The sequence below is a fragment of the Mauremys reevesii genome, linkage group 4, assembly GCF_016161935.1.
Source record: "Mauremys reevesii isolate NIE-2019 linkage group 4, ASM1616193v1, whole genome shotgun sequence".
NCBI classification, from domain to species: domain Eukaryota; kingdom Metazoa; phylum Chordata; order Testudines; family Geoemydidae; genus Mauremys; species Mauremys reevesii.
The window spans coordinates 28619186-28633932 of record NC_052626.1 but is presented as its reverse complement, the minus strand read 5'-3'; the positions used below and the strand labels follow the sequence as shown (position 1 = coordinate 28633932).

Sequence of the window (14747 nt, the reverse complement as noted above, 5' to 3'; positions counted from 1 at the left end):
GATACACCAATGCAGAGCACACTGTTAGGTTGGGCATGCTGTTACATGCTTAGATTAGGTTTAACGCTGAGCCCAGGCCAACCCTTCCCCCAGAGCCTGACCTCCACAGCCCCCTGGGGAAGGGTTGCTAAAGGGCTGAGGGGAAGAGGTACTTCTGTGTCCCATGCTTCTTCCACCGGGTTTTCATGTTCCGCATTTGTGGAGGGAAAGGGGATGATCTGGGGCTGAGACTATTTAGCAAAGCTAATGAATTTAGCAGCTCTGTGGCCACCTGTTACTTCTAAGTTCGAAGGCCCCTTCTTCAAGAGACACACACAACCATGTGTAGTGAAACATTTTTTTTTATTATTTTCCATCCGTATTTAATAGAGACGCAAAAGTGATGTTAAGCAGGCAGCCCATAGGGGACCTTTCCTGTTTGTTATGTTCTTGTTATCCTAACTGCAAACAAACAGACCTTCATTCATTCATCATTCATCCAACCCACCCCAACCCCCATGGGCAAACACCAACAGATCTCCATAGTCTTCTATCCTGGCCATTGCTAGCTGGTTCCAGGTATATTTTTTTTTTTTTCTATCAACCTGAAGGTCGCGTCGCCAGGTATTTCTTGGGCGGCCTCTTTTCCGCTTGTGTGGCTAAATTAACACTGCCAATGAGCCATGCGATGTCGAATGGAATTTTGACCCAAAAGAAAAGAAAATAAGGTTGAGATTTTCTATGAATTTGGCGTCCTGTCTTTCAGTCAGTTATAGAACTGGTCAAAAAAGTTGCAAATTTTAATATCAACGAAATTTTTTGATTGAAAAACATGACAAAATTTCCAGGAAATTTTTAGCCAAAAAAGTCTGTTTTTTGTATGGGGGTATTTAACTAACTGTAGTCATGGTTAATGTCTGAAGGACGCATTTTGATTTTCTTGTATCACAACAGCTAAGATGTTGCAGTACCTCTTTATCAACATTCAATAGCTCACCCTTGTACTACTAACATGACAGGAAACGATACCGATCGTCGTTTTACAGATCTTACCACCCCTGTGTATATCCATAGTGCTGCGGCCCAAAGCGGGGTCTTGTTTTACAGGATGAAAATGAACGGTGGTTAAAGACAGCTCTGGGCTGCACAGCAGTGGTTTCCATTCAGTCAATAGGTTACTGGAAGGGAAATAGCAAGTTTAGCTCCTCTTCCTACTCACCAAGCCACACCTCACCCTTCAAGCCATGCAGGGGGGAGCATCTGAATAAAGTGACTCGCACATCAAGGGAAACTGCTTTTATTGGCACTGACCCTTTTAAATGACTCAAGGTCCCCACCAGTAAGCAATGTGGTACAATGATTTCAATGGGATACTCATATGGTTAAAGTTAGGCTGGTGTTGAAGTACTGAAGGCCTCTGTATGTATAGGGGTAGTGGGAGGATTTGCTGTGGAGACAGCTAAAGCCTGACATAGTTTAAAATAAATAATACTTTAGAAACGCTTCTAAGGTATTTCCACGTAAGAAAACCCACTCTTCCCTTCTCTCATTGCTTCAGCTTTGAAGCAAAGGCTGCATGGTTGAGAGCCCAGCTGTAATTTTAAATCTAATGTATGTATTCTCGTGAATTACTTAACCTTGCATCCTGAACATTCCCAGGAAGAGAGCTGTCGAGGGTGACATGTCAGATATGAAGTGGCTCTCCAGCTGGTCCCTGTCTGCATGCTGGGAAGGCATGTGGAGACATTTTTTCAGTTGCTGTACTAGTGTGACACTTTCACAGTGGAAAATGATGTATCATTCTTAAGCCGTTGCTGGGTGGACACTTCAAAGTGCATTGGAAACTCAGAGAGAAGTGCCCTATTGTTAATTGTTCCTTTCACACGTACATTGGGATGAACATGGTTAGAGCAGAGAGGAACAAAAGGGCTCCGGTGGCCTCTTAGAGAAAACCCTATGCAGCTCAACCTGAGTCTGACCTTGAAAGGGTTTTAAAAATAAAAATCCTGCTCTCCAGTCTATTCCCCTTAGGATCCCTATTGTTATCCAGCTGCAGGGGAACAGGGGTACCAGAGCAGCAGACAAAGCCTCGTCACCATGAACTACCTTCTGCAGCAGCACAATAGCTGCACAGGGGAAAGTGTTAGTGGACAGAGCTCTTTGATTCTAAACCCAGCTATATTAGGAAGGGCCATACACAATGGAGCACGTAAAGGGCTAGAATGGGACATGGGACATGTCTACACTACAAAGTTACGTTGATGATCATCCATCACTGTAATTAAACTGCTTTTGCATGTCCACACAACGTTTCTTGTGACGATGGAGCATGCCCACTGGTGGTACCCTTACATCGACAGAGAGAGCAGTGCTCCATGAGTAGCTATCCCACTGTGCAACTCACCACCATCCAGTGGCGCTGGAACACTTTTTATAGTGGGGGGTGCTGAAAGCCAGCAAACTATCCCCAAACTTTTTACCTTGCACTCCCCACCCCCAGTTGAGGCCAGGAGCAGGGCTGTATCTCCAGAAGAGGGGGTAAGGGGGCTGAGGCTGGGGCCATGGTTGGGGGCAGGTGTGGGGCTGGCAACTGGCACCCCACATGTGGGACCAGCAGCTGGGACCCCGCGTGCTGGGCCAGCAGCCAGGACCCTGCATGTGCAGCGAGGCACGGGGCTGGCAGCTGGGACCCCACAGAAAACCTGGGGGTGCTGCAGTACCCCCCGCACCTCTACTTCTCGCGCCTGTGCTGCCATCTGCTGTTGGGTATTCTGGGAAGGGTTCGCCAGGCTTCATGGTGGCAGGCTCTCCATCATTCCAGGGGCTTCTGACTACATTTTGTGCCTCTTTTCAACAGCCCCTTTAAACTGTGTGCCCACCATCTCTGTCTCAAAGCATGGATACTACACTGCTCTCCAGTATTGTGATGAGTATTATGAATGCAACACAACTGATCCTGCAGTATTTCATGTGCTGTGAATCTGATAATGAATCCGTGATGTCTGCCCTGCTGGGTGCTATGGAAAGAAACAATTTAAGATTGCCTTTGGCATTCATGGATCAGCTGCACACAGTGGACTGTTGGTTCTGGGCATGAGAAACAAGAACTGAGAGGTGGAACCGAATCATGATGCAGATATGGGATGACGAGCAGTGGCTGCAGAACTTTTGGATGTGTAAAGCCTCCTTCCTGGAACTGTGTGCGGAGCTTGCCCCAGCCCTCTGGCACAGGGACACCAGAATGAGAGCTGCTCTAATGGTGGAGAAGTGAGTGGAAATCGCTGTGTGGAAGCTGGCAACTCCAGACTGCTACCAATCAGTCATGAATCAGTTTGGAGTTGGGAAGTCCACCATGGGGATTTTAGTGATGCAAGTGTGCATCACCTCCTGCTACAAAGGACTGTGACTCTGGGCAATGTGTGGGAACTAGTGAATGGCTTTGCAGCAATGGGATTCCTGAACTGCAGTGGTGTGATAGATGGCACGCATATCCCATTTTGGCCCTAGATCACCTTGTGGCAGAGTACATCAACAGAAAGGGCTACTTTTCTAGGATTTTGCAAGTTCTGGTGGATTACCGGGGTCGTTTCACCAACATCAACGAGGGGTGGTTAGGGAAAGTGCATGATGCACTCATCTTCAAGGAACACTGGCCTGTACAGAAAGCTGCAAGCAGACACTTTCTTTCCAGACCAAAAGATTCCAATGGGGGATGTGGAAATGCCCATAGTGATCATTGGAGACCCAGCCTACCACTTGCTCCTATAGCTTATGAAGCTTTATACCAGAAACCTTGACTGCTTCAACAAGTCTCAGCCGGTACAGACTGACGGTTGAATGTGCCTTTGGACAATTAAAGGCTCGCTGGTGCTGCCTTTTTGTCAGGTTAGACCTCAATAAGGAAAATACTCCCATGGTCATAACAGCCTGCTGTGCTCTACATAACATTTGTGAAGCTAAGGGGGGGAATTTTCTGCAGGGGTGGAGCATTGAGATGGATTGGCTGGCTGCTGATTTTGAGCAGCCAGATACCAGTGCTGTTAGAGGGCCTCAGTGGGGGACTATTCAAATCAGGGAGGCTTTGAAGGAGCATTTTGACAATGAGCCCCAGTGATGCGTCTGTCTGTAATGTGTTTAGCTGAGCATTGTTTTCTTGCACTGTAGTATGAACTTTGTAATGATCGCTGTGTGTGCATTAATTTTACAATGCAAATGCACCGATTGCCACTGTGTATGAATTTCAGAAGCAGCAACCATCATCTCTAGGACACAAGCATAGATTCCTTATCTTTCTATAAGTACATTTTTATTCAACAACGATACAAACATTATTATGTTGTGCCAGGGACATGAAAATGAAGGACATATTTTCAAATGAGGCTCTCACAGTTGGGTATACGTCCAGCTGTCATTGTGATACATGTCCTCTAGGTGGAGTGCCTGGGGTACGGAGACAGCCTGGGAATATGCAAGGAATGTGGGGGTGGAGAGTGGGGAGGGCATGGAAAGCAGTTCTGTATGGGCTGCAGGGGGAGGTGAGAATGGATGTGTTCTGTCTGCAGTTCAGTCTGCAGTTCAGTCAGGGTCCTCAGCATGTCTGTTTGGCCCTGTAGCAGCTGTATCATCTGCTCCTGCTCCTGTTTCCTCTCCGGGCTATCCATATATAATTTCTCATTGATAGCCTCTCTCCATGCTCTCTGCTCGCAATCGCACCTCCCTGAACATGTCTTCCTTATTCCTGGTTCATCCTCCTTAACTGGAGCCACTGAGCCAGTATGCAGGAGGAGACAGTCAAGGGCACAACTGCAGAAGCTAAAGAAACAATAGACAGAAGCATTATTGTGAGTGCACTCGCAACCTTGATTCAAACAAGTTAGAAACACAACTTGTTTCAGAAGGGAGTTTCAGAGCGGTATCACTATGAGCACCTAAGGCCACTATTCTGAATATTGGCACCATTTTCCACAGGCACGGGCAATAGCAGCTGATATCTCGTTCCTGAGGGTAACCGAGGATGCAAGTGTGCAGCTTCTGCTTGCATGTGGCTGCTAACCGGGTCCGTATACTGCTCGCCTGTGTACTGCTTTGTTGCCTGCAGAAGTAATTGCCAATTGGTGCAGCAAAGTTTCCTACAGCAGGGGAAGAAGCAAGACAGCCTCTCAAGAAACCTTCAGCAGAGGATTGCAGAATACCTCCAGGGAAGTTTCCTAGAAATCTCAATGGAGGATTCCTGTGACATCCTGTGGTGCATCAACAAACTTTTCCGCACGGCCCCCCTCTGCCTAGCTACTCAGGGGAATGAAACCAGATACAAATGGTGCTTGTGTTGGTTATTTCAATCCCTCATCTATCCTGGTTGAAAAAAGGAGACCTCTACCTCATGTCTCCCTGCAGTATCAAAGCACAACGAATACTTAACAGAGCTCCCCTCTTCTGCAGCAGGTGTGCCAGAGTCGGAGTGCTGGGACTGGCTAGACCTCTCTAGAGTTAAGAAGAGGTCCTGGCTCGCCAGGCCACGGGACATTCCTGTTGCCTGTCCTCCAGCTCCTTCCTCATCTACAACGTCATCCTCAGGCTTCACTCTGCTAGCCACTGTCTCCAGCACCTGCCCCCCGAAGTATCCACGGGGCTTTTAGTAGTGGAGGTGGGGTTGCTGCAGAGGCTGGTATGCAGCTCTTTGTAGAAGTGGCATGTCTTTGGTGATGCATAGATTGACGATTGGCCTCCCTTGCCTTCTGGTACGCTTGCCTCAGCTCCTTGATCTTAGCATGGCACTGCCGCATGTCCCTATTGTGCCCCTTCTCCTCCATGCCATGAGCAATCTGCCCAGAAGTATCAAAGTTCCTGCAGCTGGAGCAGAGCTGTGACTGCACACAGGGCCGGCTCCAGGCACCAGCATTCCAAGCTGGTGCTTGGGGCGGCATTCTGCAAGGGGCGGCTGCCCCTGTTGTTTTGCCCCCAAGCAGCACACCAAATTGCCGCCGTCGACAGCGGGGGCAGTCCGTGCGCCTTTAGGGCGGCAGGCGCATTTCCACAGTGGCGGCAATTCGGCGGCAGCTTCTATGTTTAGCTGTCCGCAGCCGCTTCAGCTAAACATAGAAGCTGCCGCCAAATTGCCGCCACTGCGGAAACGCGCCTGCTGCCCTAAGGGCACACGGACTGCCCCCGCCGCCCGCGGCGGCAATTCGGCACACTGCTTGGGGCAGCGAAAACTGTAGAGCCGGCCCTGACTTCACAGCCTCCTCTCCCCACAGACCCAGCAGATCCAACAACTCCGGTGTACTCCAGGCAGGCGTGAGTTTGCTGCAGGGAGTCGGCATGGTCAGCTGGGTAGATGCAATGTGAGCTCTCCAGGCTGAGCAAACAGGAAGAAGCATTTCAAAAATTCCTAGGGCTTTAAAAGGGGAGGGTCACATGCCTGAGTACCTGGCTGCAGGGCAGCGGAGTTCAAACTGGTGACCAGAGTGGTCACAATGGGCATTGTAGGACACCTCCTGGAGGCCACTTAGGGTGACATAAGCAACTCAGTGTCTACACTGACACTGCTTGCTCTAAGAACATCACCATAAGTGCTGTGCCTCTCTTTGAGATGGTTTTATTATGTCGGCTTAGCAGGAGAGTTAAATCGGCGGGAGGAGCATTGCAGTGTGTCCACCTCCACAGTAAGGTCAAAGTAAGATGACTTATGTCGACTTAACAGTGTAGTGTAGACATGGCCTTCGATGCCACACCTGCCCAAGGGACCAGCAAGGGCTTAAAAGCCCACAAAGTGGTTACAGGAGGTAACAGGCCTGTGGGAGTAAGCAGAGCGAGGCACCTCATTGGAGCCAGTGGGTGAGGAGTAGCCAGGGAATGCATTGCTTTACATCCACCCACTCACCCCACTTGCTGGCCAGAGTAGCTAAGGTTGAGGGAAGCAGTAAATTAGGAGGAAGTGGGGGGTGGGAACTGATACTCAGAGGGGTGTCTCTGAGCCACAACACCTCCCAGAGTTGTTCCTCCCAGCTTGTGCACCTCTCCTTGCTCAGAGCTCTCACCACCTAGCTCATATAACAAATGAGCCGACACCGTCCTAGGGTAACTCCATCTACATCAATAGAGTGAGACCAGGGTGAACTTGGCGCATTTAGCCCCAGCAATCATTTCACAGAGGAGACTTGAGGGGGCTCACACTCTGCCCAGGTAGAGGTGGTTCTGTTACACGTGCCGATGGAGGCTCTGTGTAGAACCTTTCAGTATGTTGCATGAGTTTCCCAAGTCTCGGCGGATACAGCTCATTAACATTCTGTGACAGCCCAGAGCAGTCCAAATCCTTCTCCCATCTGTTTGTTACATTCTCTTCCCGAAATCTGGGCCAGCCATTAAGCTCTTTAGGAGGGGATTACATTACTCAAGGGCTTACACAGTTTATCCAGCCTGGTTCATGTGTTAAGTGTACACAAGATGTAATTTTGTTACCTGGAAATAAGCAAAGAGATGAGCCCTTGGAAGGATACCTGTTTACATTGGTTGGATGAGAACACTGTTTTCTAGCCTGTGCAGTATAAAAAAATTAATCCTGGACATGGCAAGCAAAGTGATCACTGTGTGAACTGGGACTGGAAGACTAGTCTCTGATTTATATATCAAGAGACGGCTGCTTGTCATTCCCAAGCAGTGGTGTGTGTGGAGGGGACTGAAATTATAAGAGTGCAGAGAGATTTCTAGCATGGAATAACACAGGACTAAGGTCTCAGGAAAGTTTCTTATAAAAGCTCCCGAGGCAGAGTTGTCTAGAATAGATTCCCCCACCTGGTGGAACTGCCCCTGTAATTGGAATGGTGGGAAAGGTTATGCAAGGCAGCCTAGTGTAGTTACAGCTCCATCTAGATGATGATGCTGTGCTTATATAGCACTTTGCATCAGTAGATCTCAACTTCTTGTCTGCTGAAACTTTATATTGTCTCTTCAAGAATGTTTACCCTCTTCTGCCTCCGTTAGCTGGAAACAGAAAGACAGATGCTTGGGTGCCATTGGGAGGTTAGTGCAATGGAACCGGTTGCAGGTCACCAGTGCTGGAGATGGATATGTGCCAGCCCAGATTCCAGTATAGTTTGGAGCAGCCACTGCGGTGGTGTAACCAACAGCTGGGGCCATTTTGGCAGCTGGTGATTGTCAGAGGACAGGAGTGTTTCAGCCATGCCTCTTACTACTGGCCTCACCTGCTCCACCAGAAGCAGGGTGGCCTAGGGATTGTGCCTCCCTGGGGGAATTCTCTGCTGGCTGGACCTACCAGCTTCTGAGACCCTTTGTGCCAATGAGACCTGTACAAAGGGGCTGTAGCACATTGGGGATCTGGCCCGGCATGTAAATCCAGTCTTTAAGAAAAAGCCTTAGGGCCTGATTTTGATCTCACACTGTGTTAAACCAGGGGTAAAACAATGAATTTAGTGCAGTCAATGGAGCTATGCTGATTTACACCAGCTGAGGATCTGGCCCTGAGTTTTTACATCGCCCTTACATGTGCAGAACTCCTGATGACATCACAAGTGGCTGGGGAAGGGATGATCAAAAAGGGAATAGGGTCTTCAAGATCTGGTGCCAAGTGAGACACTTAATTTAAAGGGCGTCATCAACTCCACATGGCATAAGCGAGCACTTTTCTTTCCTGTAAGGAAGTAAAATTAATAGAAATGGGCACAAGCTGTAAAATAAAGTTCAGGTCTTTGTGACTGGCCCTCAAAAGAGTGATTTTTTGTTTGCAAATGTTGGATCTAGGTTTGGATTTCAGACAGCCCCCAGTATAGTTTAGTCCCTATACTGTATTTCCACCTCAAAGGCACTGCAATCTTTATTAGTCTTCCAGCTGAACACTGCAGTTCAGCTGATGGCTGCTCAAGCCTGGGGCAATGGCTGTTTGGACGGGAGTGCAAGCTGCCTTGAGTTCTGAATGGCTGGCATTTCTGAAATTCACCAGGGGCAAGTTTTTCTGCTCTCCTATTCTCACAGATCTCCAAGGGGATAACGTGCATCATGGGACTCCGGGTTTTACTGTGCTATTAAGTTATTGCCACCCCTTGGGACAGCCCTGCAAGGAGGAGGAGGACTCGCATAACTCTGGATCAGTAAAGGAAGCAGCTCAATTAGCATTTCACACGCTTTTCTTCGCTCTCTTCTTCCCTTCCCTGCAGTGGGCATGCTTTCCCCTTAAAGGATTGTCCTGTTTCTGCTCCTTGCCAGCGTTGGCAGGGTGACAGTAGTCGAGTGTGCAAACTTGTGCTATTGTCCCCGGGCCAGGGGGAGTCATGGAGACCCATTAATATGACACAGGAAAATGTTTGCTGATGGCAATTCTATGGGCTTTGTCTAACTCTTTCTCCATCATGACGACTCGATTTAAGTCTCTAACTGTTTGACTACAGATGCAAGAGTACTATCCAACTCCATCCTTTTGTCCTGGCAGTTTGAATGGGTAATTCAGCTTTTGTGTGGCTCAATTGAGGGGGCAAACATAAAGACAAGATTCTTGAGCGCTCAAGCTCCCTTTCCATGGATATCTGCACATCTCTTTAGAGATTTGTTCCTTTCCTACCTTTTTTTCTGACATCATCCTCCCTTTAAAAAAAAAAAAAAAAGCCCTGATCAAGAACAGTTAAAAGCAGGCTAGCCTGGTCTCCCAAACTAGCATTGTCCTGTGTCATTGAAGCATGGTTACTGCCAGCCTCCAGACAGCTTTGGGGTAGTTTAGAGAAAAGGGTGTCTAAACTTTCTTTACTCAGCAGCGGCATATCATGTTGGATTGTGTTGTTGGAGGGGGAGCAAAGAGAAGGCCTTCACAGGGGTGGAGGAGGAAAAAAGGGGTGGAGGAAAGAGTGGAGAATGGTAGAAATCACAGGGAAATGGTCGTATTTATTAGCTGTCTTTCTGTGGCTGTCCCCATGGCGACAATTTGTGATGACAAAGAATGTGAGAACGGGGGAGCCTAATGCCTGATTGGGATGCTTTGTATTTGGCAAAGTGGCTTCTGATTGGTCTGAGAAAGCCCCCTAACTAGAAGGAGTTGATATTCATTCAGCTTACTCAAGTGCTGCTAAACTGCTTCTAAACACTCAGAAGGTCCGGTTGCTTCTCTAAAGGTTGGTAGTGTATAACCTGTATAACAAGATTAGCCGGGGAACTGGGTTCTTCTCAGCAGTGATACAGTAACAATCAATATTAGAGAGACAATCTACTCAGTGTGTGTGTTTTGGTTACAGTGACATGGAAGTGCTGCTGCGCTTTCTGCTTACACTTTAAAAATTACCTGTCTAACAAGATTAACCATTTGGTTCTCAGCAGTAACACGCTGTCGTGTGTGCGCGTGTGTGTGCGTGCCGTGGTTTTGTGATTGCAAGGACGTGGATGTGCTGCAGATGTTTCAAACTTCGCCAGCATGACAATCTGACACCTGGCTTGTTCAGCTGAGAAGTTTGATTTGTTCTTGTTTTTCCCATCTACTTGATGCTTTCGATTTTTTTTCCTGCTGCAGGGGAGCATTTGGGTTTTGAAGTCATGAATATGTCCCTCCTGCTTTCACAGGTTTGCCCAGGTTTGAGGAGTGGGATTATAAACTTTTGATGGAAATCTCCAGGAGGGTCCCTCTTTGAAATGGCATCAGACAGCGAGGTGAAAACGTTACTGAATTTTGTGAACCTGGCCTCTAGTGACATCAAAGCCGCTCTGGACAAGTCTGCTCCCTGCCGCCGCTCAGTTGATCACAGAAAATACTTGCAGAAGCAGCTCAAGCGTTTTTCTCAGAAATATTCCAGGATCCCAAGATGCCACCCCAGCAAATCCATGGAATCCAGCTCCAAACGGGGGGCAGAGGATAGAAATCGCAGTTCAGACCCAGATGGCCCGGATCCAAATCACTGCAGAGCGTCCAATGGAAAGACCCTGAGGCTATCAGAGGTGGAGGAGAACTTCAGTGGGGAACAGGTTTTGCAAGAGCAAAGCCCAGAGTCTGTAAGGCCAGATCAGGTGCCCATGAGGAAAAGACAGCTGCCCGCTTCCTTCTGGGAAGAACCCAGACCAACTCAGAGTCTGCTGGTCGGGAGCTTTCCTGCTGGATTAGATGGGCTCCCAAACTCCAGGGACCTTCCTCCTTACGAGGGCAAGAAAAGCAAAAAGGGTCCCGATACCACTGAGCCAGGCAGCCCCCCTCTGCCTGCCCAGCCCAGTGGGGAGAAGGAGCCTATCAAAGTGCCCGGGACATGCTTATCTGGCCGGATGAATGCCTGGAGCTGCTGTCCATTTCAGTACCATGGACAACCTGTTTACCAAACCCATGGAGCCCTACCTCAGTCACCCTTTCCAGGCCTGGGGCTATGGAGGAAAAGCACAGCGCCCGCAGGGGAGATCCAACACTTCTGCAAGGAGGCGGGCAGTATGGGGCAGAAACTATACAGACCAGTGGTTTTGAAACCCATCCCTACCAAGCCGGCAGTGCCACCTCCTATTTTCAATGTGTTTGGATACATTTAGCCTGAGGGAGGGGAGGGGATTTTGTGCTGTATACAGTGGCTCTTTCAAATGAAATTGAAATGTAACTTCAGACATTGGCCCATCAGCTAGTCATGCTGTGGAGCAATTCTTAGGGAAAGAATATGCTATCATTTCCATCCGTCTGTAGACGGGCAGCTATGACAGGCTGCTCCTTTAATCGGAAAGGCACAAGCTGGCTGACTTAAATAGTGGTTGTGGTGTCAGTCTCCCCTCACTGCACTGGTATAAATAACTCTTACTGAAGCCAGTGCAGTTAAATGACAGGAGAACTGGGCCTCTTGTATTTAAGATAATTGTTTGACCCAGGGTGTGTCAGGCTAAGAACCATTTGGAATCTGCACTTGTAATCCCTATGAGACCTTTTCCACATGGGAATGTCTTTATGGGGACGCTCTGCACCACCAGCAGCAATGACGTGATTAAACTGATAACATCTCTTGTACTTTAAAGTCATTCTAAAGAAATCAGTTAAGGTTTTCAGGTCACTTTCTTTTACCAATAGTACAGTATTTAATGCAGAAGATAAGTTTGTAAATCGATTTCAGCTCTTCTCTCGTGTAAATATCAAGAGAGTTTTAAAAAAAATAAAGCAGGTAATTTTATTTGTCTCCACATCTCAAATATGTTCAGATTGCATGTTTATTGTCCTCCCAGCGAGTAGATTCAGGTTTAGTTTGTAAAGGTGTTGTCATTCAGAAATGAGGGCCTGATTCTCTAATCATTCACAATGGTGTAAATCAGGAGTAGCTCCACTGAAGGCTATGAAATTAGCCAGTTTAAAACTGGTGTGAATGAAAGCAGACCTGCCCTCTGACAACTAAGAGAATAGACTGGAAATGGATTAGCATTTGAACATGTAAGTGCAAAACCAGTGATATAAGAGAGAGGATCTGAGTGTGAACACATTGGCACTAAAGCCTCAGGGTATGTGCGCACCAGAAATGCTACAGTGGCACAGCTACAGCACTGTAGTGCAGACACTTTACTTCAGTGTCTGAAGGTCTTCTCCCATGGCTGTCATAAATCCCCCCTCTGCAAGAAGCAGCAGCCAGGTTGACAGAAGAATTCTTCCATCTAAAGGTGTCTACAAGGGGCTTAGTTTGGCTTAACTATGTATCTTCGGGGGAGGGTTAATTTTTCACACTCCTTAGCGACATAACTAGATTGACCTATGTTTTAGGTCAGGTAGGTTTAGGTAGACCAAGCTTCAGTTGATCAAGGCAATGAGCTTCCCAGGGACAATTCTGTGCTCTGCCTGAAGACTGGTCTACACTAGGAGCTTACATTGGCATGGCTACACTGCTCAGGGGTGATCCACACCCCCGAGCAACATAGCTATGCTGACCTAACTCCGAGTGTAGACAGCATGAGGTGGACAGAAGAAGTCCACTGCAGCTGTCCCTCTACAGTGGTTTAAGTGTAGACATGCCCTGATTCTAAGCTGGAAAGCTGCAGATTAATAAGTACTCTAGTAGTTTGCAAGTTATTCACTTGCAAAGCTGGTCATGTGTGATGAAATCACTTCTGATAGGTTAAAAGGAGTATTTTGTTAAACTTCTCTAAAGCCTACAAAGAAGTGATGCTAAACAAATAGGACAGGAGACCTATGATTAAATATTATGGATCTGCTTCTCCAGTCACCTAGCGGTGTAAATCACTGAGGTCAATAGAGCTACACTGTATAAAAGTGACAGGAGAATTAGACCATATGCATCAGCTGAGGGTCTGGCCTTGTATACTGCCTACAACTTTTATTAAGGGCATGCAGATAATTCTCTGGCCAGTGGGCCCATTCTTCCCAGCCATCTCAATGGTAACCCTGAGAATAGCCTGTGCAGAAGTGAAGCCACAGTGGGTTATTCCTGTAGTGTAAAAGTAACAGCATGAAAGATGAACCAGGCTTGAGCCTTAACTTCCTTCTCCTTGTTCAGTCATTTACACCTGTACAAAGAAGGTGTTATACAATACGATTCTCTGATTTGGTAGAATTTCACCAGCTTTGCATAGTTGTAAATAATAGCACAAGATCCAGAAGAATCAGATCCACAGAGTCTTGGGGGGCCAGCATGGAAGTGTGGGTCTGGCTCCTCTATCATACGTCAATACCTCCTCCTTGTCTTCAGAAAAGACTCCATGAAGAGGCAGTGTCCCTGATCCTGCATCCATTGAAGTGAAATGCAAAATTTCCTCTTAGGAGGAGAAATGGGCCCAAGAGAGGCAAGCTGCAGAGCTACAGACAAGGGGTTCCTGCAGCTCTTTCTCACATGAGTGACCCTTACTCACACTTGTAGTCAGACTGAAACCAATGGGCCAGATGCTGAACATAGTCACAGCTGTGTGAACCCCGAGTAGCTTCACTGGAGTGATGCCCAGCTGCCAGCAGGCAGGATGACTGGGATCAGCACCTGGCTCTCTGGAACCACTTCAGAATGTATGGTTCCATCAAAATGGAAACACTTCATGAAACTGGATCAATGTCATTTCAGAGGAAAATGGGGTGGGGGAGGGAGAGTTCTGACAATGTCAAACGACTTCTGTTCTTTTTTTAATTTTTAAGTGACTTTTCATTTAGAACTTTTCCTTTTGTAGGATCATGGATAGCACTATAATACGATAACTTTAGAAAGTCAAAATTGGAACAAAATGTCAAAATGAAACATTTCTATAATTTTTTTATTTTTTTTGTGTAATTTTTCTTTGCAACTTTAGAACAAAGCCAAATTTTGGAAGCTAAATTTGGAACGAAGCCAAACAGGAAGCCCATTTTCTGGACAGTTCTAGTTCCAGGGCTGGGACCTTTCATGGAGTTCTGGTGTATTCTAAGAAGTGAAGCAGCAGTGCTCCAGAACTCGAATGACATCGTTACATGTAGCTGAAGTAACTGAAGAGGTTTGTGTGAGACATTCTTAAGTCTTCTGGGAAGCTACAACCTCTCCTCCAGCAATACAAGTCTCCTCTTCCTGTGACTACTGTTTAGATTATTACTTATCACTGCTTCGATTGGTTCAAACTTTCCCCAGATACCTCTTTGTCTAGGTCCTCAGTGCAGCAGGTAACATTTTAGAATTTTAGTTTATTTGCATTTTGTTTAGAAGCTGAAAAACATAACACCGGAAAGCCACCATTTGCTAAAACATAATGCAAATGTAAAATATTAAACCCACACTATATTTTTATAAATAATGGCAAAAAATAATAAAACGATTGAAAAAGCTTTTGTACAAAAAAGTGCACAAGAACATAAA

General features: G+C 47.0%; 1 protein-coding gene across 9 annotated transcripts in view; it reads left to right on the top strand.

Annotated features, from left to right (window-relative positions):
- Positions 1-14468, top strand: part of FAM181A (family with sequence similarity 181 member A) — a 220792-nt gene extending 206324 nt beyond the window's left edge. For 2 of the 9 annotated variants that reach the window (XM_039537016.1, XM_039537017.1), the window contains exon 2: positions 10537-12073. In XM_039537016.1, coding sequence (XP_039392950.1) covers positions 10606-11481 — 876 coding nt within the window. In that variant the 5' untranslated portion in view covers positions 10537-10605 and the 3' untranslated portion in view covers positions 11482-12073. Of the gene's footprint in view, positions 1-6513; positions 6653-7931; positions 7999-10486; positions 12074-14211 lie in introns of those variants that run through there. The other 7 variants (XM_039537015.1, XR_005597990.1, XR_005597989.1 and 4 more) reach the window with 7 other exon arrangements.
- Positions 14469-14747: the final 279 nt, after the last annotated feature.